Raw genomic sequence first — 26755 nt, 5'->3', positions numbered from 1 at the left:
GATGAGGGGTTATCATACATACCAAGATAGGGATGAGGGGGCATACATACCAGGATAAGGATGAGGGGCCATGCATACCAGGATAGGGATGAGGGGAACCATGTATACCAGGATAGGGATGAGGGGAACCATGTATACCAGGATAGGGATGAGGGATTATCATACATACCAAGATAGGGATGAGGGGCCATACATACCAGGATAGGAATGAGGGGCCATACATACCAGGATAGGGATGAGGGGAACCATGTATACCAGGATAGGGATGAGGGGCCATGCATACCAGGATAGGGATGAGGGGTTATCATACATACCAAGATAGGGATGAGGGGCCATACATACCAGGATAGGAATGAGGGGCCATACATACCAGGATAGGGATGAGGGGAACCATGTATACCAGGATAGGGATGAGGGGCCATGCATACCAGGATAGGGATGAGGGGTTATCATACATACCAAGATAGGGATGAGGGACCATACATACCAGGATAGGGATGAGGGCCCATGCATACCAGGATAGGGATGAGGGGTACAATGCATACCAGGATGAGGATTGGGGTGCCATGCAAACCAGGATATTGATGAGGTGCCATGCTTACCAGGATAGGGATGAGGGGCTATGCATACCAGGATAGGGATGAGGGGAACCATGTATACCAGGATAGGGATGAGGGGAACCATGTATACCAGGATAGGGATGAGGGGCCATGCATACCAGGATAGGGATGAGGGGTTATCATACATACCAAGATAGGGATGAGGGGCCATACATACCAGGATAGGAATGAGGGGCCATACATACCAGGATAGGGATGAGGGGAACCATGTATACCAGGATAGGGATGAGGGGCCATGCATACCAGGATAGGGATGAGGGGTTATCATACATACCAAGATAGGGATGAGGGGCCATACATACCAGGATAGGAATGAGGGGCCATACATACCAGGATAGGGATGAGGGGAACCATGTATACCAGGATAGGGATGAGGGGCCATGCATACCAGGATAGGGATGAGGGGTTATCATACATACCAAGATAGGGATGAGGGACCATACATACCAGGATAGGGATGAGGGCCCATGCATACCAGGATAGGGATGAGGGGTACAATGCGTACCAGGATGAGGATTGGGGTGCCATGCAAACCAGGATATTGATGAGGTGCCATGCTTACCAGGATAGGGATGAGGGGCTATGCATACCAGGATAGGGATGAGGGGCTATGCATACCAGGATTGGGATAAGGGGTACCATGCATACCAGGATGAGGGAAGGGGTGCCATGCATAAAAGGACGGGGGTGAGGGGCCCATGCATACCGGGATAAGGCTGATGGGGCCATACATACCAGGATTGGGGATGAGTCAGCCATGCATACCAGGATGAGGGATGGGGTGCCATGTATACCAGGATTGGGATGAGGGGCTTATGGTTGGATACACCTGGAATGCTATCAAGGGGGTTATTGTTGGAGACAATGACTGAAAGGGGGGAGGGGGTATTGGCGAGGTCTAATGTTTCATTGTAATGTATATTGGAATTCCTTAACATGTGGTATGGGTAATATAGCACACCTATATGTGTATAGGATTATAATGTTTATTACAATATTATGGTTATATAAGAGATTTAAAGAATGTGGAATGTTAATTGTAGGATATAGTGACTGTAAGTTATCAGATGGTAATGGAGAATCTGAAAGGATATATAGGAGAGATGCATGTATGTGATTCATATGGTATGTTATTTTATTATTGTATGTACTGGTTTCTTGTTTTGTCAAAAAGAAAAAAACTAATGAAAAAATCTCATTAAAAATTTATTGGATTAAAAAAAAAAAGAATAGCAAGAAGGCTTCTCCCCTGTGTGAGTTCTCTGGTGCTTAACCAAAGCTGATTTATGGGTAAAACATTTCCCACATTCTGAACATGAAAAAGGTTTCTCCCCTCAGTGAGTTCTCTGGTGCGTAACCAAAACTGATTTTTGGTTAAAACATTTCCCGCATTCTGAACAGGAAAAGGGCTTCTCCCCTGTGTGAATTCTCTGGTGGTTATTAAGATGCGCTTTATGGTTAAAACATTTCCCACATTCTGAACATGAAAAGGGCTTCTCCCCTGTGTGAATTCTCTGGTGGTTATTAAGATGTGCTTTATGATTAAAACATTTCCCACATTCTGAGCATGAAAAGGGCTTCTCCCCTGTGTGAGTTCTCTTGTGTCTAAAAAGATCTGATTTCTGGTTAAAACATTTCCCACATTCTGAACATAAAAAAGGCTTCTCTCCTGTGTGAATTCTCTGGTGGTTATTAAGATGCACTTTATGGTTAAAACATTTCCCACATTCTGAACATGAAAAAGGCTTCTTCCCTGTGTGGGTTCTCTGGTGGCTATTAAGATGTGCTTTCTGGTTAAAACATTTCCCACATTCTGAGCAGGAAAAGGGCTTCTCCCCTGTGTGGGTTCTCTGGTGGCTATCAAGATGCGCTTTACGATTAAAACATTTCCCACATTCTGAACAAGAAAAAGGCTTCTCCCCTGTATGGGTTCTCTTGTGGCTATCAAGAATCATTTTACGATTAAAACGTGTCCCACATTCTGAGCATGAAAAGGGCTTCTCCCCTGTGTGAGTTCTCTTATGTCTAAAAAGATCTGATTTCTGGTTAAAACATTTCCCACATTCTGAACAGAAAAAAGGCTTCTCCCCTGTGTGAGTTCTCTGGTGGTTATTAAGATGAGCTTTATGGTTAAAACATTTCCCACATTCTGAACATGAGAAAGGCTTCTCTCCTGTGTGGGTTCTCTGGTGATTAACAAAAACTGATTTCTGATTAAAACATTTTCCACATTTGGAACAAAAAAATCTATTGTCCGCTGTGTGTATTTTTTGATGTTTAAGAATAGACTTTTCGAGGGTAAAACTATTTCCACTTTCTGAAAGTGAAAATGATTTCTTTCCTTTAGGAGAAGTTTGTTTTGTAATGCTTATTTTATTTTGATTTTCCTTAGTAGTCGGTAATGAATCAGAAGACAGGACCTGTTTCATAGGATCAGATGATTGATGTTTGCTGTGAAGGTATGATGGTATATCTGGAGTAATGGCATTCACTTCAATTGTATCCTGTGGGATCTCAAGATCGTCAGATTTAAAACTCTCCTGTCCATCTGATCTTCTGGTACAGTCATCTGCCAAGAAAAAAAGACAATTATTAATTTTGAATAAAATATCCTTGAAATTTATATTTTTGAACATTTATACTTAAAATATCTAAACAAACACATCCCTGGGCTACATGCTAATCCAGGAAAATGAAGAGATACATGCTCAAGTTTAAAAATCAATTTTATTAGACACAAATCTAAAAAATAAAGGAATATTTAAACTTGAGCATATATCTCTTCATTTTCCTGGACTAGCATGTAGCCCAGGGATGTGTTTGTTCTTAGATTGATTTAGAAGTGTTATGCAATCTTTATTTTTCTATGAGATTCTTGTGATAATTGTACTTAAAATGTCTGTAGAAATGGCAAGTTATTGACAGAATGACAGTTCACAGTCTAATAGAAAATGTAGCATCGGCGTCTCTGCCCCCTGTCAGGCAGAGACGCCGCCCCCATTACCGCCGTGCTCCTGGCCTGGCGTCTTCCTGCTCCCCTGCTGCTGCTGCCGGCGTGCGCAGCTTCCCGGGCACTGTGCTTAGGGCGCGCTCCCTCCCTCTTAAAGAGGCCGCGCGCGGTCCTAAAGAGTCCCCGGCCAATGACCAGCGGACTTCTCATATATAAGGCACCTCCTCCAAAATGGAGGTGCCCGTGCAAGTTTGTTGCTCTGTGTACTAAACTCTGCTTCCGCCCTCAGGTCCCGCTGCCAGTCTGACTACCAGTCCAATCCGCCAGCCTGACTACCAGTTCAGTCCGCCAGCCTGACTACCAGTCCAGCCTTACAGTTTGCTTACAGCCCAGTCCGCCAGTCTGTCTATGGGCTTGGCCAGTCCGCTTATCCTGAGCCTTTACCTGCCACCTGTCTCCGCCAGCCAGACGGTCTGCCTACGGACCAACCTGCCAGTCTGTCTATGGGCTTGGCCAGTCTGCCTACCTGGAGAACTTACCAGTAACCTGTGGTGCCTGTCAGCCAGCCTACCTGGAGGTCCCTGTCTGTTACCTTCCATACCTACCAGTCCACCTACCTGGAGGCTCCTGCCTGTTACCTGTCATGCCTACCAGCCTGCCTACCTGGAGGCTCCTGCCTGTTATCTGCAATGCCTACCAGTCTGCCTACCTGGAGGCTCCTGCCAGTTACCCGTGGTGTCCTCCAGTCCATCTACCCGGACCACCCGACAGCCTGCCTGCCGTGCTCATCTGCTGTACCGGTCAGTCCTTGCCATCTGACCCATGGCAGTAACCTGCTCTCATACAAGGTTGGTCCCAGAGTGGCACCTGGTCCCTCTGCTCGGTCCCTCCCTGGTTCACGGAGTCGATTGAGCCACCGTGCGACCTTGGTCCGTGTTGATACTTAGTCACACCCCTCTGGTCCCTCCTTGCACCGCAGCACAGAGGTTCCACCACCCGGATCCGTAACAGAAAATCTCATATGATGAACCAATAGATCGTGGTGTCCTACTGTTTGTTCATTCTGCCTCCAAAATATGGAATAAGAAGCCATCAAAAAATGTTATGTAGGCAAAAATTATACTAATAAAAACTTCTACTCATCCAGTTAAAAACAAGTCCCCACTCAGGTCCATCATCTGTCAATGGAAAAACAGAGGTTTCCACATTATTAGTGGCTCAAAGGCTCTTGAAAAGCAACATGGCTTCCAATCCAGCAATATCCGCTCTCCCAAAGTCAGATCTCCCCCTCACTTCTGAGCCTTGCAGTGCGCCCAAACCACATTTAGCATCCATGTATTTGGCATTACTATAGTGAGAAGAACCCACTTAATTTATAGTGTGTGTCTCCTGGAGCACAATCTGGGCACTATGTGTTATGTAATAAAATTATATATTTGTTATTTTCTCTCTCCAACATCCACTGCGTGCTAATATCCGGAAAGTGCCTGTGGAGACAAAATAGTCACTACTCCTATAGATTATTTCACTGAGGGTTATAATTTCTAAAACTGAGTCACTTTATGGGGATTTCTACTGCTCTGGTTTTCTGCAATTTGGCCACATTAGGGTTTCTGTAAATGGTGTGTCCCATATCCTTTGGGATCTGCTCCTGCGACGTCTGCTTCTGTCACCAGGAGCTTCCTTATTCATCCTGCAGGCACGCTGGTGATGGAGGAGACATCAGAACCAGAAGCTCTGGGCGGAGCAGGCCCTGTCCAGCCACTAAGATTAGGGTGCCTGGTACCTGTAGTATCATCCAGTCTAGCAGTATGGGTGTGTGTTGTCCAGCTGGAGTAATCTGCTCCCTGCTTCAGTCAATTGGAAAGCACCGCACCCTACTAAAGCTGGAAGCATATTGCCGGAAGCTGCCAGATACAGCCTTGTTCTCCTCTGGTTCAGTCCTCTGTGCTCAGCTCCCGACTTGTGTATTTTCTTCCTGTTGTGACCTCGGCCCGTTTACTGACTACTCTTGTGTCTTCTGATTTTGTATTTTCTCTGCCCTCCTGCTTATGACCCGGTTACCTGACTATTCTTCTTGACGATAAAGGGCGATGAGCAAGGCAGTCCCTGGGATCTGGAGTAGATAGCGCCAAGCCTGTTCGTGGTAGCCATCTTTTGATCTTCCAGGTGACCATGAACAGTGCCCCCAATACATTGTGCCTGCAAACTATTCCAGCAAGATCTGCATTCAAATAGCTAAATGGCGCTCCTTCCCTTCTTAACCTGCCATGTGCCCAGACAGTAGGGTACAACCGTATATAGGGTATTGTCGGGTTCAAGAGAAGTTGGAAAATAATTTGTAAGGTCCATTTGTTTCCTATTATCCTTTGTGAAGAATTCCAAAGTAATCACCATATAAAGTGACACATGTCAGATTTAAAAAATGGGGCCTAATTAGGAACACAAAACTGGCTGCGGGAAGGGGTTAAATCAGAGTATTTTGGGCACTAACTACTGTAGTCAAAAACTGTGACTATAGTCAATAACACATCTACTGAAATGATCAAACTCTTCAAAAAGTCTTCATCAGTAATAAATGAGTAACTAGTGGTGAAACCTCTCTGAGGTCTAAACAATGATAAGGGCCAATATTTTCTGTGAGATGAGTTTCAAGATGAAATATTAGACATTGAAGGAGAACTTTTTCTAACACTGCAGAGCTGAGGTGTCTTAAATTTAGATCTCGGGCATTTGCAAGAGGTAATGGAGACCTTCTTTTAAAGACTACCAGAAAGTTACAGAGTCACATAAGTGAGTCAGGCTGATCCCACCACAATAAAGATATCATACAAAATGAACCTGGAAAAAAATACAGAATAAAAGATAAGTTACATCCTCAACAATAACATATGTATCAGGGGAGAGCACTTGAAACCTAAACCAGAGCCGCACTCATTTATGATAAACCATTGGAGCTACTATGAGTCCTGACCAGGAGAGTAGAGAAAGTATTAGCGCCCCCATTTCAGGAGAGATTGTGCAGTAATCTGAATTCCTTAGGATTGAAATCGTAATGTAATTTATGACGTGGAGTGAATCCATGAAACCAGGGCCGGAGCCAACACATCTCCTGCAGGCGTGAATAAATGTATATTACAGCCATCAGCCACGCACAGCTTAGAGATATATCATGGCACAGGTGTAATGTTTTCTGTATAGTTTATCACAATCCTGTTTGAAGTTAGTCGGTTTTAAAAGAAATTGTAAAGTCAGGATAAAGGGAAACTCTGTTGTTATTGTACAGAAATTCACACTTGTCCCTCACTGCACATTTAATGTTGTTGATCATAAAAGTGAAGTTTGGTCAGAAAGACTGGACCTGGTCTTGTAGGGACCATATGAGCACATTCAGCAGTACAGAAGGCAGAGAAGGTAGATTCATCCAATAAGATATCAGGGTTCTAGGAAGCCAACACCATCATTACCCTCCACTTTCTCTTACAGGCCCATCATAATATTATTCTTCAAGTGATTTTCTCACTTGTCAGCACATTCTACGTATACTGTCATTTGGCTTTGTAGTTTACAGATCTGTGCAGGTAACGGTCAGCGTCATCTAATCCCAGGGGGTAGGTTGATCCTCCAGGTTGTAAGTTCTATAGAAAAGGACTTTCACAATTACAGAAAGTAATGTGAACATTTTTGGATGGAGGAAAATGTGGTCTAGAGGTAAAATGGTGATCACACGATTGTGATACGGCCGGACTACACCACTGATCAAGAAGCCACAGCCGGTGACTGAGAAAAATCTGTGACTTCTCTTCATTTCGTGGTTACTACTCACCTGGGTAGTCATAGGTAGGAATCTCCTCTTTACACCGCTCATCACCCGTCACATATGTCTTAGTACTATTAATATGGGTCAGATCTTCACCCTGAAACAAATATTGTAAAAGTCACAAACAGATGGAGAAGTCCCATCTACGATCAGCTCTAATCCTGCCATCTCCACCGTTCTCATTACACAAGTATAAAACATATAATACTGGTGGATAAAACAAGACTGAGCAGCAAGACCTTCACAGCCGTCTACACATCATAGGGGAGATCTCATGACACCTTTTCTCCATCTACCTGATGATCCTGAGGAACATTGGGGTCTTCTTGTTTACAGTCCTGTGGAAGAAGAGGATGAGGACATCTCTCTGGTGTTGTCCTCTTACTGGATAGATCTGGAGGAAACACATAAGGGGCGGAATTCATTCTTTACATACAGATAATTATAGGCCGTGTGTATTTAGTCCGGTCTATTACCTGGTGATGTGACGGGCTGGGGAACCTCCATCATGACGTCTTTGTACAAATCTTTGTGTCCTTCTAAATACTCCCACTCCTCCATGGAGAAATAGACAGTGACATCCTGACACCTTATAGGAACCTGACACATATAATGATACAGTCATCCCCCCGATCCCTTCATAGCGTTACCGTATAAAGTCCCAGCATTCCCAGCAGTGTCACCTCTCCAGTCAGCAGCTCAATCATCTTGTAGGTGAGTTCTAGGATCTTCTGCTCATTGATGTCCTCATGTATCAGGGGGTGAGATGGAGGCCCTGTGATTGGGCTCAGGGGTCTTCCCCATCCCTCAGACACAGGGTCCTGACAGCACTCACTAGAGGTCTTCTTCACTACTGTGTAATCCTGATTATGGAGAGACACATTAATAAATCTCCCTCCAGACATTTCCAGAGTCCTCACCTCTCCAGTTCTGTCCATCTGTTATTCCCATAGATAAGAATGATGTAATGTGACGTCATCAGAATCTCTCACCTCTCCAGTAAGACGGAAGAGGATCTCTAGGGTGAGGTGTAATATCCTCTCCGCCATCTTCTTTCTGTCTCTATCCATTCTTCTCTAGGAAAATTATATAGATAAATTATTAGTATCTCATATTGTGGGAATCTGAGTGGATTGAAGATGAGTTGGTGTAAAATATATAAAATTCTGTGTAATAAAAAAATTAATAGTAAGTGAATAATGGGCGCTCACTGCTTGTGGTGCTCAGGAGTAAAATAGTGAAACAGTCCAAATATATATATATATATATATATATATATATATATATATATATATATATATATATATATATACTCTGGCACACAAATTATCATGAAAATGATTTTTTATTATGCAATGACGCAAAGAAAGTTTTCTTAATTTTGATAGACCCCTAATGAACTCAGATATTTCCAACGTTTCGGCCTATCATAGGCCTTTCTCAAGGTATCTGGTGTCTAGTGGGTCCCAGTCTGCGGCAGAGCGGCATCTGTGTGTATCACCAAAAAAAATTAATAGCATTGTGATGCCGGTATAAAGCAATAATGTGGTAGAGCACTTCATATATCTTCAGGTCACAGAGAGATACCTATGTGCTATCAGTTGGGATTACGGAAGTTATAAAATAATTCAAGTAATTTAACAATATAAAGAAACAGCAGTCTTTGTACAGCCAATAAAATATGTTAATGGTTTATTTGTGCACATCTCACCACTCCATGATAAGTTCTGGAAAGAAGAGGTCTTCTATCTCCACCACCTACTCTACACTGTGTGCACGATTATTAGGCAATTTGTATTTTTGATGATTACTTTTATTATTTAACATCTCCAGTGCTGTTGGTCAATCCAAAGGGTAATAAGTCTGAATATTTAAGAAAGTAAAAGTGAGGTGTTGTTTTAGGAGAATATCTCTGTGTCCAGAATTATTATGCAACTATATGAAAAATGTAAATTTTCCATCTTAATTGTTTATTTTCATCTGGTATAGTGAGAATAAGAACCAAACATCTCAATGTCCAAAAATACATTTCTGACATTTAATAAAAATTTATCAGTGACCAATATAGCCACCATTCTTCTCAACACCAGTGATAAGCCATCCATCCATGGAGTCCATTAGTTTCTTAATCTGCTGACGATCATCTTTGTGGGCAGTGTGGCACCCCAGGGGGTCTGGTTGCCACAGTGGTAGAAATACCATGTCTGAGAGTGAGCATGGGTTTTCAAGGTGGGGAGCACATTTGCACGCCACGCTCCTGCCCCAGTCCAGGGAGGGGAGGAACCTGCCCTTTATAAACTGGACCTGGGGCGGGGTTAGTGAGTCTAGTTCCAGAGGAAGGGACAGAGCAGCAGCAAGGGGCTCTGTAGGAGCCAGGAGCTGAAGACCAGGGACTGGAGCAGCAGAGCTCGTCCTGGCAGAAGACGCAGAGAACCGGAGACGGAGGCTGTGGGGATATCTACATCCAGTAGCAGAAACTACCTGGCAGGTGATTTCAGGTCCTCTGTCCATAGAAAGCCCGGAGGCTCAGTCACACGCAAGGGACCGGCACCGCCATCGAGGAGCGGAAGGAACCAAAGGCCCCAAGTCACCAGCCATACGGGTGAGCACCACACGGTACACTCAGGGACGTGGGCTACTACACGACTACAGCAGGGTAGCCAGGAAGAGTGCAGTCAGACGGGAAGGCCTATACCTCCATCTGGTCAGGGGGACTCTTGTTTGCTCACAGACTGACCAGACCTCTAATGTTAGCCAGTACTCCCGGCAGGGCCTTCTTCATTACCAACAGTAAAGACCCTGAACTGCACTGCACGGACTCTGAGTCATTTCTGCTGCGCCCATGCACCACAACCCTCACCATCTATAGACGCTACCCTGAGGCTATACTCCTCCCGTGGGGAGTTATATTACCCTCTGCTGCGCACACAACATCAGCCTCAGCGGTCTGCCCCGCAGCGGCGGTTCTCAGTGACCGCAATCCACGGGTGGCGTAGTCGGACATTTAAACATTGCAAAACCAAATAAACAGATCCGCCACTGGTTTGACCACCCTGAGCCACGGGACCGAGTCGCCGCCACGGAGACTACAACCCCCAGCATTACACAGAGACCCGGCTCCGGGTATTTCCCCACACAAGGCCCAGGGGTGCATCAACTTTGGCGTAGTCGGCAGGATTTCGTGCCCGCAATTACCGGGTACTGCATGCCTGAAAGAAAGACTGTGATATTTATTGTGGTGAAGTTTCCTGCCATCCGCAGCCATTTCCCACCATCCGCCGCCATTTTCACGCCATTGGGCGCCATTTCTGTGACGCCGCGCGGGAAGAAGAGGGGCGTGGACTCCAAAAGCGCACGAGAGCTGAAGCCCCACCTTACGCACTGACGCTGCGCAAGGTCCTGGAAGGAGCCCAGCGGACGCCGACGTCACCAGTGCGCGACACAAGGTCCTCAACCCCGACCATCACCTGCGGAGCCGCGGCCTACGGAGAAGAAGCAATGGAAGGTAGGCCACGGTTAACTAGGGGGGAGTAAGACAACAGGAATGGAGGGAGCTCCCACTGCCAGCACGGGTGCTGCCGCAGTGATGCCGTTCACGATGCCGTATATCCCCGGAGTGGCATGGTTACCCCAGTACTCAGGGGAGTCGCATACCCTGAGCGACTTTAAAGAAAGACTGTATAGCCTATTCAAAGTATACCCCATGTCCGAGGAACAAAAAGTGAGCATCCTTACAGGCCAGTTAATCGGGGCAGCCCAAAGAGAAGTGAAGTCCTGGTCAGCCAGGGAAAAGGGGACTGTAAAGGAAATACTGGCCCGTCTAAAGGACACTTTTGATACCCGCACCTCAGCAGAGATCAAACTAAAATTTTCTGGATGCAAACAGCAGGCCCAAGACAGTATACGGGACTATGCTTTGAATTTGCAGGAGGCCCTGAGAGACATTAAGCAGGCAGACCCTGACAGCGTGCGGAATGAGGATAAGCTGTTGACTGAACAGTTCATTGAGGGTCTACAGTCCAGCGCCCACCGAACCCTGTTGCGTGTAATGGCCTTGCAGAACCCTGATTTGGACTTTGTGCAGTTCAAAGACAGGGCCATCCGGGTGCTCCGAGAACCGGCACCGGGTGGCGCTGTAACCCACAGGCGCCCTGCTATTACCTATCACCAGGAGGCGGCGCCCTTGTCTGCAGAGCCTGTGGGAGCTGATGCACAGGCTTTGGACAAAGACCCGGCTGTAGACCTGCACCATCAGGTCCAAGAACTGACCAAAAGCGTTGCCGCGCTAACCAGAACTGTGCAGTCTTTACAGGTGTCTTCCCCAGGAAAGATCCAGCTGGCTTCCAGCCCGGAGGATGTCCCTTGGAGCCAACGGAGGAGGATCCCATTGTCCAGAGGAAGGCCCAGCAACCGCTATGACCAGGACGGACAACCCATCTGCCGCCGCTGCAACCAACCAGGACATATGGCAAGGTACTGTCATTTAAGCGGGCCCAACCTGGGGCAGAGGGCCGACCCCCAGGCATAAGATCATAAGGCCCATCGAGCTGGCGTGGTAAGTACGTAGGGGGACGACCGGTCTTGCCTGTGGTGCTGGATGGCATCCCTATGAGTGCACTGCTGGACACCGGGTCACAGGTAACCACCATCCCCTATGTGCTTTTTAAGCGGTACTGGAATGACTCAGATATTACCCGCTACCCAGATGAAGATTTGAGCATCATCGCCAACAATGGTCAGCCCGTACCGCAGGTGGGATTCAAGGAGGTGACCATCAAAATTGGTAAAGTTGAACTGCCAGGACAAGGACTGATTATTGTGGACATTGACCGTCGTGAAAGCCACCCTAAGATAACCTTGGGTACTAATGTTATTGAAAATTGTCTTGCAGAGATAATTGTCATATTACAGCAGCTTGCGGTGAATGCCAGCTCCAGCCAGCAGCGTGTCCTACAAAAAGAGATCAGGGCCCTGATGAAAAGGCAACAGGTAGAACTGTCTGGTGGTAAGATTGGTAGCGTTAGGATGAGTGACCCGTTCCCTATCGCCATGCCCCCAAAAATTGAGATGATGATCTGGTGCTGGACTGCAATTGGATTGAGAGGAAGAGACTACCAAGCCATGGTAGAACCCGTCTACTCAGACAGTAGGCCCACCATTTTGACAGCACGGGGGGTGGTCGATGTACGCCATGGGAGTGTACCCGTCCGCATCCTAAACACTGGGGAAAGAGAAGTATCCTTGCCCGGGTATGCCACTCTAGCCAAATTGTTCACCGTTAACCAAAACTCTGTAAAGGCCGTGGAACCCTTGCCTCCATCTCAACCATAGGAGGGTAACGGCTCCAAGAAACAAATGGAGGACTGGTGTCAGAAGCTGCATGTGGGCACCGACTCCACTCCCTCACACCAAAAACAGGGAGTCTACCGGGTGGTGCAGGAGTACGAAAGAGTCTTTAGCAAACACCCGCTAGACTTTGGGCAAGTAAAGGGGGTAGAACACCACATCCCCACGGGAGACCATCCACCCATAAAGGAAAGATACCGAACGGTCCCCCCTCAGAATGCCAAGGGAATGTTGCGAGAAATGAAGGAAGCTGGGGTAATCAGGGATAGCTGTAGCCCCTGGGCAGCTCTACTAGTTCATGTGAAAAAGAAAGATGGCACTATGAGAATGTGTGTAGATTACAGAAAGGTCAACCGTATCACACACAAAGATGCGTACCCATTACCTAGGATAGAGGAATCTTTAGCTGCATTAAAGTCTGCTAACTTCTTCTCCACTTTGGATCTTACTAGCGGGTACTGGCAGGTTCCTGTAGCAGAGGCAGACAAGGAGAGGACCGCGTTCACCACCCCGATGGGTCTCAGCGAATTCAACTGTATGCCATTCGGGCTCTGCAACGCGCCAGGAACCTTCCAGCGGTTGATGGAGTGCTGCCTGGGGCACAGGAATTTCGAGACGGTCCTGCTATACCTGGACGATGTCATCGTGTATTCCAAAACATACGAGGACCATCTGAAACACCTGGCAGAGGTGTTTGACGCCCTGGCAGGCTACGGCCTAAAGGTGAAACCCTCCAAGTGTCATCTACTGAAACCAAGGGTACAGTACCTGGGACACGTGGTGAGTGCTGACGGAGTAGTTCCAGACCCTGATAAGATCACAGTGATTAACCCCTTAAGCCCCGCGGGTGGTTTGCACGTTAATGACCAGGCCAATTTTTACAATTCTGACCACTGTCACTTTATGAGGTAATTACTCTGGAACGCTTCAACGGATCCCCCTGATTCTGAGACTGTTTTTTCGTGACATATTGTACTTCATGATTGTGGAAAAATTTCTTCGATATCACTTGCGTTTATTTGTGAAAAAAACGGAAATTTGGCGAGAATTTAGCAATTTTCAAAATTTTAATTTTTAAGCCCTGAAATCAGAGCGATATATCACACAAAATAGTTAATAAATAACATTTCCCACATGTCTACTTTACATCAGCACAATTTTGGAACCAAAATTTTTTTTTGTTAGGGAGCTATAAGGGTTAAAAGTTGACCAGCGATTTCTCATTTTTCCAACGAAATTTACAAAACCATTTTTTTAGGGACCACATCACATTTGAAGTCACTTTGAGAGGTCTTTATGACAGAAAATACCCAAAAGTGACACCATTCTAAAAACTGCACCCCTCAAGGTGCTCAAAACCACATTCAAGAACTTTATTAACCCTTCAGGTGCTTCACAGGAATTTTTTGAATGTGGAAGAAAAAAATGAACATTTAACTTTTTTCACAAAAATGTTACTTTAGACCCAATTTTTTTTATTTTCACAGGGGTAACAAGAAAAAATGGACCCCAAAATTTGTTGTGCAATTTCCCCTGGGCACGCAGATACCCAATATTTGGGGAAAAAACACTGTTTGGGCGCACGGCAGGGCTCGGAAGGGAAGGAGCGCCATTTGACTTTTTGATTGTAAAATTTGCTTGAATAATTAGCGCATGCCATGTTGTGTTTGGAGAGCCCCTGTGTGCCCAAATTTTGGAGCTCCCCCACAAGTGACCCCATTTTGGAAACTAGACCCCCCAAGGCACCTTTCTAGATGCATAGTGAGCACTTGGAACCCCCAGGTGCTTCACAAATTGATTCGTAAAAATGAAAAAGTGAAAAAAACAACACTTTTTATTTTTACGAATCAATTTGTGAAGCACCTAGGGGTTCCAAGTGCTCACTATGCATCTAGATAGGTGCCTTGGGGGGTCTAGTTTCCAAAATGGGGTCACTTGTGGGGGAGCTCCAATGTTTGGGCACACAGGGACTCTCCAAATGCAACATGGTATCCGCTAACAAATTGAATGGAAAATCAGCTCAAATTGTTAGCGGACACCACGTTGCATTTGGAGAGCCCCTCTGTGCCCAAACTTTGGAGCTCCCCCACAACTAACCCCATTTTGGAAACTAGACCCCCCAAGGCACCTTTCTAGATGCATAGTGAGCACTTGGAACCCCCAGGTGCTTCACAAATTGATTCGTAAAAATGAAAAAGTGAAAAAAACAACACTTTTTTATTTTTACGAATCAATTTGTGAAGCACCTAGGGGTTCCAAGTGCTCACTATGCATCTAGATAGGTGCCTTGGGGGGTCTAGTTTCCAAAATGGGGTCACTTGTGGGGGAGCTCCAATGTTTGGGCACACAGGGACTCTCCAAATGCAACATTGTATCCGCTAACAAATTGAATGAAAAATCGGCTCAAATTGTTAGCGGACACCACGTTGCGTTTGGAGAGCCCCTCTGTGCCCAAACTTTGGAGCTCCCCAACAACTGACCCCATTTTGGAAACTAGACCCCCCAAGGCACCTTTCTAGATGCATAGTGAGCACTTGGAACCCCCAGGTGCTTCACAAATTGATTTGTAAAAATGAAAAAGTGAAAAAAAAAACACTTTTTCATTTTTATGAATCAATTTGTGAAGCACCTGGGGTTCCAAGTGCTCATTATGAATCTAGATAGGTGCCTTGGGGGGTCTAGTTTCCAAAATGGGGTCACTTGTGGGGGAGCTCCAATGTTTGGGCACACAGGGACTCTCCAAATGCAACATGATATCCGCTAACAAATTGAGCCGACAATTTGTTAGCGGATATCATGTTGCATTTGGGGAGTCCCTGTGTGCCCAAACATTGAAGCTCCCCCACAAGTGACCCCATTTTGGAAACTAGACCCCCCAAGGCACCTATCTAGATTCATAGTGAGCACTTGGAACCCCCAGGTGCTTCACAAATTGATTCATAAAAATGAAAAAGTGTTTTTTTTTTCACTTTTTCATTTTTACGAATCAATTTGTGAAGCACCTGGGGGTTCCAAGTGCTCACTATGCATCTAGATAGGTGCCTTGGGGGGTCTAGTTTCCAAAATGGGGTCACTTGTGGGGGAGCTCCAAAGTTTGGGCACACAGGGGCCCTCCAAACGTAACATGGTGTCCGCTAACAATTTGAGCCGACAATTTGTTAGCGGATATCATGTTGCATTTGGAGAGTCCCTGTGTGCCCAAACATTGGAGCTCCCCCACAAGTGACCCCATTTTGGAAACTAGACCCCCCAAGGCACCTATCTAGATTCATAGTGAGCACTTGGAACCCCAGGTGCTTCACAAATTGATTCATAAAAATGAAAAAGCGTTTTTTTTTCACTTTTTCATTTTTACGAATCAATTTGTGAAGCACCTGGGGGTTCCAAGTGCTCACTATGAATCTAGATAGGTGCCTTGGGGGGTCTAGTTTCCAAAATGGGGTCACTTGTGGGGGAGCTCCAATGTTTGGGCACACAGGGGCTCTCCAAACACAACATGGCATCCGCTAACAATTTGAGCCGATTTTCCATTCAATTTGTTAGCGGACACCATGTCGCGTTTGGAGAGCCCTTGATGTGCCTAAACAGTGGAGTTCCCCCACAAGTGTCCCCATTTTGGAATCTATACCCCTCAAGGATTTTATTAAGGTGTATAGTGAACATTTTGAACCCAGAGGTACAGCACAGAATTTGTTTACATTAGGTCATCATATTGAATAAGTTGTCATTATTCTTGAGCGCAAGTGCTCGCTACTTGAGTTTGCATCGGGTACTCAGGTATGCACCATGTACAGCGTGTGCTCGAGTGACATGCTCGAGTCCCTGCTCTGCATGTTTCACGGTTATTAGACACCCAAAAAAAAACATGCGGGGATCGCTCGTGCATGGCAGGCAATCCCCGTAAAGTTTTTTGGCCGCGAAGCATATGGGGCAGAGACTCGAGCATGTCACTCAAATACCCACGATACTCAATGCATACCAGAGCACCCGATGCAAACTCAAGTAGCGAGCACTTGCGCTCAACACTAGTCGCCATATCGTCATCTTTTTTTCTTACTTTTGAAAAAATTCCCAACCCCAGCCCTAACCCTAGCACAACCCTAACCGTAGCACAACCCTAGCCCTAGCACAAACCTAGCCCTAGCACAACCCTAGCCTTAGCACAACCCTAGCCCCAGCACAACCCTAGCCCCAAACCCAGCCCTAACCCTAGCCCAATCCTAACCCAAGAGTTTATTTTTGACGCCGTTCCTTGTGCGGTATAAGTGATTAGACGACTTTATTCTTTGGGTCGGTGTGATTACAGCAATGCCAGAATCATATGGGGTTTTTATGACTGACAGCGGTTACACACTAAAAGACGCATTTTTTGTAAAATCTAGTTTTTGCATCGCCATATTTTGAGAGCTATAATTTTTCCAGATTTTGGCAGACAGTCATGTGACGGCTCGTTTCTTGCGGGATGACTTGACGTTGTTATTGGTGCCTTTTTCAGGCACGTGACATTTTTTGATCGCTTTCTATTCCGATTTTTGGGAGGCAGAATAAACAAAAACCAACAATTCAGGAATTGTTTTTTTCTTTTCTTTTATTCTGTTCCGCGTGTGGTAAAATTGATGAGGTAGCTTTATTCTTCGGGTCAGTACGTTTACAGCGGTACCACATTTGAATCATTTTTCTATGTTTTGGCGCTTATACACAATAAAAGCTATTTTATAGAAAAAAATATTTTTTAGCATCGCTTTATTCTGAGAGCTATAACTTTTTTATTTTTCGGCTGATGGAGCTGTATGGCAGCTTGTTTTTTGCGGGACGAGATGACGTTTTCAGCGGTACCATTTTTATTTATATGCGTCTTTTTGATCGCGTGTTATTCCACTTTTTGTTTGGCAGTATGTTGATAAAGCATTGTTTTTTGCTTCTTTTTTTTTTCTTTTTTTTTACCGTGTTCACTGAAGGGGTTAACTAGTGGGACAGTTTTATAGGTCAGGTTGTTCCGGACACGGCGATACCAAATATGTGTACTTTTATTGTTTTTTTTTTTTTATAATAATATTTATTGATGGGTACATTATATTTTTTATTTTTGGTGGATTCTTTTTTTTATTTTTATTTTTTTATTTTTGCAAATTTTTTTTTTTTTTCCACTTTCACACAGTTTATACACTTTATTACTTTGTCCCACTCTGGGACTTTCACTTTTTTTTTTTTCTGATCGCCTGCATGGCACAGGAATGCAGCACCATCCCTATGCCATGCAGGCTGTCAGCGGTGTGAAGATTGCTTGGAGATGCACTGCGCATGTCCAAGCAATCTTCCTGCTCTCTGGTGACCCGGATGTTGTCATGACGACATCAGGTCGTCATGGCAACACCCGGGAAGCCTTTTCAGACTGCGCTGGAAGCCGGAAGAGGAGGTGAGTATCGCCGATCACCTCCCCTTGCCCCCGCAATGCCGCGATCGGCTTCGATCGCAGCATCGCGGGGGTTAATGTGCTGGGAGCGGTGCAGGACCGCTCCCTGCACATAGTACCGGGTGTCAGCTGTGACAATCAGCTGACACCCGGCGGCGATCGCGCCCGCACAGCCTGTGTGCACGCGCGATCGCCATGACGTACTAATACGGGTCTGGCTCTTAAGTCCCAGGGCACAGACGCATATTAGTACGTCAGATGTTGTTAAGGGGTTAAGGACTGGCCAAGACCCTCCAGCATAAAGGAAGTGCGGCAGTTCCTCAGGTTCGTAGGCTACTACCGAAGATTCATCCCCGGTTTCACCAAAATGGCAGCTCCTATGCAGGACCTCCTGATAGGCCAGTCCAGGAAGGCCAAAAATCAGAAGCCGCCCTTCAAATGGGACAAGCTGGAGGATGAGTCTTTCCGCCAGCTGAAGATGGCCCTCACGGAGGATGAAATCCTGGCGTACCCTGATTAACGCCAGCCTTTTATTCTCCACACAGACGCGAGCAACATCGGGCTAGGGGCGGTGCTGTCCCAGATCCAACAGGGCAGAGAATGGGTAATCGCTTATGCCAGCAGGAAGCTCCGGCCCACAGAAAGGAGTCCTGAAAATTCTCTCTCCTTCAAGCTAGAGTTCCTCGCGGTGGTATGGGCAGTGACAGAGCGCTTTAAACATTACCTTGCCTCTTCCAAGCTCACCGTGTACACGGACAACAACCCGTTGACACACCTGGACAGTGCAAAACTTGGTGCCCTGGCCCGCCTATCTAACTATGAGTTCACCTTCAAATACCGGGCTGGATGCACAAATGCCAACGCAGACGCCCTGTCCAGGATGCCGAACTTGCCGGACGGATGGGAAGATCCAGAAGAACTGGAAGAGATTGAACTCCCTGCGTTCCACCGTCGTGGGATTACCCAGTGTTCCCACCGTGTAAGGGACAGGCACTCTGCCACTTCAATCCCTTACCCCACCACAGCTGGGCGGAGACGCAAGACAGTGACCCAGCCGTCCACCTGGTAAAAGAGATGCTGACACAGGCTGATGCCCGCCTTGACCCAGACGCTCCGGAAGAAACTAAACAGCTGTGGAAGGAGAAGAGTAAACTGTTTCTCTACAAGGGGAAGCTGTGCCGGAGAATTGTCAACTCCTGGACACATGAGATGACCTGGCAGGTAGTGGTCCCGAGACGAGATGCGGCTATGGTCCTGGAGGCATACCACGACGGAGCAGGGCACTTTGGATGTAAGAAGTTGGAGTTCCTGTTGCGTGAACGGTTCTTCTGGGTAGGCATGAGAGGGGCCATTGAGAGATGGTGCAGAGACTGTGGCCCGTGCAACCTGAGAAGAAAGGACCGTGCCAGCCAGAAGACTCCCCTGCAGTCCATCATCACCAAGCAGCCACTAGAACTGGTAGCCCTGGACCATGTGAAGCTGGCTCCAAGTAGGTCCGGGTAAGTCTACGCCCTCACCATCGTAGACCACTACTCCCGGTTCCTGGTGGTGGTCCCTGTCAAGGACTTAACAGCTCAGACAGCAGCTAGAGCCTTCCAGCAGCACTTCTGCCGTCCACACGGGTATCCGGAGCAAGTGTGGACTGACCAAGGTCCAGCCTTCGAAGCAGAGGTCTTCCAGGAGTTCTGCAACCTGTATGGCTGCAAGAAGATAAGGACAACGCCCTATCACCCCCAAACCAACGGATTATGCGAGAAGATGAACCAGGTGGTGATAGACTTGCTAAAAACGTTGCCCCTGGAAGAACGCAGTCTGTGGCATGAAAAACTGCCTGATCTGGTGGACTTGTATAACCACATCCCAGTAAATGCCACCAACTGCACCCCGGCTTACCTAATGAGAGCAAGACCTGGTAAGCTGCCTATTGACCTGGATATGGGAGTCCTGATACCCGAGGACAACTCGCCCGAGGCAAACTGGGATACAGAACGGCAGCAGCAGTACCGGAAAGTGCAGGAGAGTGTTGAGAGAAGTCTGTCTCAAGCAAGAGAAAGGCAAGAGAGGACTTACAACCAGCATGCTCCCGCTGCTCCCCTGGCACCTGGAGAGCAGGACTTGAAGAGGAAGAGGCGGCTCCATAAGTTGGATGACCAGTGGGAGAAAGACCCGTACACAGTACTGCCCTCAAGTCATGACAATCCGAAAGTATGTATTATCAGTAAGGATGAAGGAGAGACCATAGCCACTGTCTCCAGAGACCACCTGAAGAAGTGTCCCGAGCAGCTGCAAAGCACTGATGAAGACCAAGATAGCCCTCAACCCGCAGGGGAAAGGGAAGAAATGGTCAGTACAGTACTCGGAGAATTTCCCCGGTCCTGGACACAAATTAACAACGCTATTGTGGTACCCGTCCTTACCTTTTTCCAGCCAACCCCTCAAGGGCCTACAGAAGAGCAAGTAGTGTTGGGAGAGCAACCGGCCCCAGAGGCAGAAGATTCCATACCAGCAGCCCAGGAGAATCAACCCTCTGCTAGTAGTGAGCCTGCTGTGCCTGTGGTAAGCCAAAGAGTACGCAGAAAGCTGCCCAGCCTGCCCATAACATCTCCAAACACCTGTAGTGCAGACACTAGCGAGCCCACTACACAAGGGGTGGAAACAGGGGACTCAGAAAGAACACCACCAGATAGTGTGTTACGTAGGTCCACCAGGGGCACTAGGGGTCAAATGCCCGCTCGCTGGAGAATTTAAATGTGATATATATACCTGTATATTGCAAATGTTGAAATGTTTTATGTTTGTTGCATGAATAATAATTATGTTTTTTAAGTTACCCGACAGGGTTTATGGACTAACAGGTTATGGACAATGAATAACCGGAACTGTGCCTTGTAAATAGTTGCACCTGTGCCAGACCACAGAACAAAAACCCGTGGAGGTGGCTGAAGACGTGGTCCAACGCCAGATCATCGATGCCCTGTAGCCACCCCAGGGCCTACGTGGAGGGTTTGGGACGAGTCCCTCAAAATACATCTTGGGTGACATGGACACCTGGTTACGGAAGCGCCGTGACCTATAAAAACTGAATTCCTTGTACATATGTTGTTGTGTTATTGTTTATACCCTGTTATGCATGTTTTCATAATATGTGTTTAGTCCCGGAGTACTAAAATTTACTAGGGGAGAATGTGGCACTCCAGGGGGTCTGGTTGCCACAGTGGTAGAAATACCATGCCTGAGAGCGAGCATGGGTTTTCCTGGTCAGGAGCACATTTGCATGCAACGCCTCCTGCCCCAGTCCAGGGAGGGGAGGAACCTGCCCTTTATAAACTGGATCTGGGGCGGGGTTAGTGAGTCTAGTTCCAGAGGAAGGGACAGAGCAGCAGCAAGGAGCTCTGTTGGAGCCAGGAGCTGAAGACCAGGGACTGGAGCAGCAGAGCTCATCCTGGTAGAAGACGCAGAGAACCGGACACCAGAGTCCGAGGCTGTGGGGATATCTACATCCAGCATCAGAAACCACCTGGCAGGGGATTTCAGGTCCTCTGTCCATAGAAAGCCCGGAGGCTCAGTCACACGCAAGGGACCGGCACCGCCATCGAGGAGCGGAAGGAACCAAAGGCCCCAAGTCACCAGCCATACGGGTGAGCACTCAGGGACGTGGGCTACTACACGACTACAGCAGGGCAGCCAGGAAGAGTGCAGTCAGACGGGAAGGCCTATACCTCCACCTGGTCAGGGGAACTCTTGTTTGCTCACAGACTGACCAGGCTTCTAATGTTAGCCAGTACTCCCGGCAGGGCCTTCTTCATTACCAACAGTAAAGACCCTGAACTGCACTGCAAGGACTCTGAGTCATTTCTGCTGCGCCCATGCACCACAACCCTCACCATCTATAGACGCTGCCCTGAGGCTATACTCCTCCCGTGGGGAGTTATACTACTCTCTGCTGCGCACACAACATCAGCCTCAGTGGTCTGCCCTGCAGCGGTGGTTCTCAGTGACCGCAATCCACGGGTGGCGTAGTCGGACATTTAAACATTGCAAAACCAAATAAACAGATCTGCCACTGGTTTGACCACCCTGAGCCATGGGACCAGGTCGCCTCCACGGAGTCTACCACCCCCAGCATTACACAGAGACCCGGCTCCGGGTATTTCCCCACACATGGCCCAGGGGGCGCGTCAGCAGCACTAACCATAGTCCCAGACACTGATCAGAGAGGGGACTGTTCTCCTTCACCATAAATCTCGAGTTTAAGAAAAGCCCAAAAGATCTCAGCGAGGTTTAGGTCCAGTGAGGAAAAGGCCATAACATTGTTCTTTCATCTTTAAGGCCTTTCCGGGTACTGAGCAGTGAAGACTTCGATGCTGCGATTGAGCATTCTCCCGCAGAACATTCCTGATTTTTTTTTAAAAGATGTAGATTTTTTCTGTACCTCTGTTTTAAAGAAAGTGTCATCTAAAAACTGGGAGTAGGTTTGGAATTTGATTTTGAGTCCACATTCAACTCAAAAAAGTCCAACTAGCTCATCTGTAGTAATACCAGGCCATAGCATTGCCCAACTCCATCTCGCTGGCGTCTGAGTTGAAGACGAGGTCTGTGCCCATTAATGATCCAGCCACGAGCCCATCCATCTGGTCTGTCAACAGTCACTGTCAACAGTCCATAAAACCTTTTAAAAAAATCTGTCTTCAGCTATCTTTTGGTTAAGTCTTGATGTTTGCACTTGTGTCTTGTTCAGTGGAGATTGATATGCAGCCTCGGCCTTGTCTCTGAGCACTGAACACCTAGTTCTTCTGGGCCTTCAGGGAGTCTGCAATTCTGGAATACGACAGCACTGGAGGATAATATCTTCCTGGTCGCTTCACGTTTGAGTCTTCTGAAATCTTTTGCATTTAATGTTATTGTTTATTTCTTTTGCAACCCTGTAGACTTTTGAAGTTTCTGTGGTCACTCTAAGACTTTTAACCATTTTTTACTTTTTAGAGTCAGTTAAAACTCTTTTTGGCCCATTTTGTCTGAGGACAAGAAGCTGCCCTCCCCAGGATAAAGGGTGTCAATATCCATAGGCCACACACCCCTCATTATACAAATACACATCTCCTGATCTACCGTATTTTTCGGACTATAAGACGCACCGGACCATAAGACGCACCTAGGTTTTAGAGGGGGGAAATAGAAAAAAAAATTAAGACAAAAATGTGGTCATGATGCCCTGTTAAGGGGGAGGGGGTCTACTGCTGACACTGTTATAGGGGTAATGTCCCCCAATTCTGTAAATATCCCCCATCCTGGTATATATGGCCCCCTTTTTCCTGTTATATGTGGCTCTCATCCCCATCCTGATATGCATGGCCCCTTCATCCCTCTTCCTGGTATGTATGGCACCCTTCATCCTGGTATGTATGGCCCCCCTCACACCCATCCTGGTATGTATGGCACCTTCATCCCTCTTCTTCGTATGTATGGTACCTTCATTCCTCTTCCTGGTATGTATGGCCCCCTTCTTCCCTGTATGCATGGTTCCCTTCATCCCAGTATGTATGGACCCCCTCATGCCTCATCACTGTATGCATGTCCCCCCTTATCCTTGTATGCATGGCTCCCTCATCCAGATATGATTGGCACCCCCTGATCCCCGTCACACTGCACAGAAAAAAAATAAACAATCATACTCACCTCCTCTCTACTCCAGCGCTGTGTCCAGCTCTGTGCCAGAATAGTCACTGCTCCCCACGCCGGGACTGCGTGCGTGGGGAGCAGTGACCATTCATTCTCCCTAATAGTGCGCACTCTGTAGCCGTAGCGCGGCTCCTGCTGCGCTCGGCTGTCAGCGTGCCTGCTATTAAAGTCCATGAATATTCACCACACCCATGGGATATTCACTGGGAGTGGGGAGCAGTGAATATTAATTTTCTTTAGTAGCGGGCACAGTGTAGGCTGCAGCAGGCGGCAGCTGCCTCCTGTGCCCCGCTACTTCGCCACTGTCACTGTCGCTTCCCCCACATCCCCCACCACCCACAGCATTTATGTATATCGTACTATAAGACGCATCCCCACTTTCCTCCAAAATTTTGGAAGAAAAAGGTGCGTCTTATAGTCCGAAAAATACTGTACTTCATCCAATAACAAACGTTTATATAACTTGCATTTGTAAAATTTGCATAAAAATGATCATATGGTCAAAATATTCACTTGCCTAATAATTGCGCGCACAGTGTATGTTTCAAAGTGATCAAGAAAACTATTTTTATTCTCAACTGCTATAAGCTATGGGTGCAATGTCCAGGAATCATCCCTCAATCCATAGATCGTGGATTCCACATCTCACCCCTGACAAAGCCAAAAAGTGAAAATAGTTGGACAAGATTCTGAGGCTTGTCTCCATTGTGATTATGATATGTTATAAGCAAGTTTAAATCTCTCAGTTATTTCAGTGTGTATTAGGGGTGTACTGATTTATATGGTAATACAAAAAGAAACACTGGCATGGTGGCACCTAGCAGGGTGCAGTGCACGCTCAGGTGTTACAAAAAATAAATGATTACAGCCATATCCTGTAGATTACAGCAAAAGAGGAGAAGAACCCTATTAGTGGTGTGGGGCACTAAAACTATGGGGGTAACAAAGATGATGATCATTACTACTGTATATGGCAATGAGAGGGGGGGCTAATACTTTATAGGGCACTATGTACAATTGGGGAAAAATGGGCAGGACAAGGAGAGTAATGAAAAATATATATATAAAAAAGACAAAATATTAAAAAACACACAAACAATAAATGTTTATATCATTCCCCTCCCCCCAAAGTAAATAGCAAAATGTAATACATTGAAATAATTATTCGGTATTGCCATGCACGTAACTGCTTGAATTAATACAATATTTAAATATTTTTTCCCATGTGGTATAAATCGAATCACTAGGAATAATGTTTTTGATCACCACAATTCCACATAAAAATGTAATAAAAAGCTACTAAAATGTCATATTTCCTCCAAAATTGTATCAGAAAAAATTAAGAAAACAAGAAATAATCATTGAAACCGGTCCATCGATGGAAGAATGAAAATAGTTACAGGTCTCAGAAAATGGCGACACGGAATAATTGTTAGATACTAAATTTTCAGCCCTGGTGACATCATAGATGTAGCGCATTAGACCGCTGCAGTCAACCACTGATCTCAGAACTGATGCCAATTTATTCAGTACGAACCGTTGAGCTCAGTGATTGGCTGTCACACACGCTAAAGACATGACATCACCACTGCAACCTATAAAGAAGACCCGAGCAGCAGCAGAGAGCCGGCACTGGAGCAGGGGAAGGTGAGTAATGCTGATTATAGTATTTGTTACACAGGCTCGTAGATTGTATACAGAACACTGAAAGGGGAAACCTCTTCTATGATACTCCTATCTGCTGTTAGTCCAGGGCACATTGTGGTGTTCAAAGTTATAATGAACGTCAGACAGGAATAATGATGAGATGGCCACATCATGCTGAGGACTTTGCCACACACTTCAAAAAAAAGATCTACCAATCAAGGAAAGTCTTTATTTTCCCCCACCACAAACCCTTTGTGTACCAGACCAATTTCCTTCCCCTATTACCTCCCTCTCGAACATCACTGAAGGAGAGCTTACTCGCCTCCTCTCCAAATCACAACTCACCACTCGTACACTCGACCCCATCCCATCCCACCTCCTCCCCAACCCCACTACTCCACTTATGCCGGCCCTAACCCACCTCTTCAACCTATCACTAACCTCTGGTACCTTCCCTTCTGCTTTCAAACATGCCACAATCACACCTATCCTCAAAAAGCCATCCCTCGACCCGCCCGCTATGTCAAGCTATCGCCCCATATCATTGCTACCAATCGCTTCCAAACTCCTTCAGCAACATGTTCACACTAAACTTTCTCCCCATCTCTCATCTAACTTGCTCTTTGACAGCCTACAATCCGGCTTCCGCCCCCACCATTCCACTGAAACTGCCCTGACCAAAATTACTAATGACCTACTTACAGCCAAAGCTAACAGACAATTCTCCATACCCCTCCTTCTAGACCTGTCCTCTGCCTTCGACACAGTTGACCACTGCCTCCTACTACAGATCCTCTCTTCCTTTGGAGTCAAAAACCTCGCCCCATCCTGGATCCCCTCATACCTTTCCAACTGCACATTCAGCGTCTCCCACACTACCTCCTCAGCCCACCACCTCTCTGATGGAGTCCCCCAAGGCTCTGTCCTAGGACCCCTACTCTTCTCCATCTATACCCTTGGCCTGGGACAGTTCATAAATCCCCATGGCTTCCAGCACCATCTGTACGCTGATGACACCCAGATCTACCTCTCTGGCTCAGACGTCACCTCTCTGCTGTCCAGAGTCACGGAGAGTCCATCAGCCATATCCTCCTCCTTCTCCTCTTGCTTCCTCAAGCTCATCAGTGATACTAATGTGTGTACAGTGCTGCGGAGTATAGAGGCGATATAGCAGGAAGAGGAATATCCTGATAGAGAGAAATGAGGTATCTCCACATACCTCCACCTGCAGAGCCGCGACCACATATATGGCTGTTCTGTGCGCACAGGACCTGTGATGA

At 46.6% G+C, this 26755-nt stretch overlaps 1 protein-coding gene across 1 annotated transcript; it reads right to left on the bottom strand.

The window, feature by feature from the left end:
• Nucleotides 1-946: 946 nt before the first annotated feature.
• On the bottom strand, nucleotides 947-26755 carry LOC141201633 (uncharacterized). Its single transcript, XM_073663648.1, has 7 exons — nucleotides 26695-26755; nucleotides 8383-8466; nucleotides 8074-8253; nucleotides 7867-7990; nucleotides 7687-7784; nucleotides 7397-7487; nucleotides 947-3189 (listed from the first exon to the last, which is right to left on the bottom strand). The coding sequence occupies exons 2-7, from the start codon at nucleotides 8458-8460 to the stop codon at nucleotides 1955-1957; spliced, it is 1806 nt and encodes a 601-aa protein (XP_073519749.1). The 5' UTR covers nucleotides 8461-8466; nucleotides 26695-26755; the 3' UTR covers nucleotides 947-1954.

The sequence above is a fragment of the Phyllobates terribilis genome, unplaced genomic scaffold (genome assembly GCF_046119375.1).
Source record: "Phyllobates terribilis strain yellow unplaced genomic scaffold, ASM4611937v1 Scaffold_120__1_contigs__length_5212024, whole genome shotgun sequence".
Classification (NCBI taxonomy): domain Eukaryota; kingdom Metazoa; phylum Chordata; class Amphibia; order Anura; family Dendrobatidae; genus Phyllobates; species Phyllobates terribilis.
Note: the sequence above shows the minus strand (reverse complement) of the source record. Positions and strands in the feature narration are given on the sequence as shown.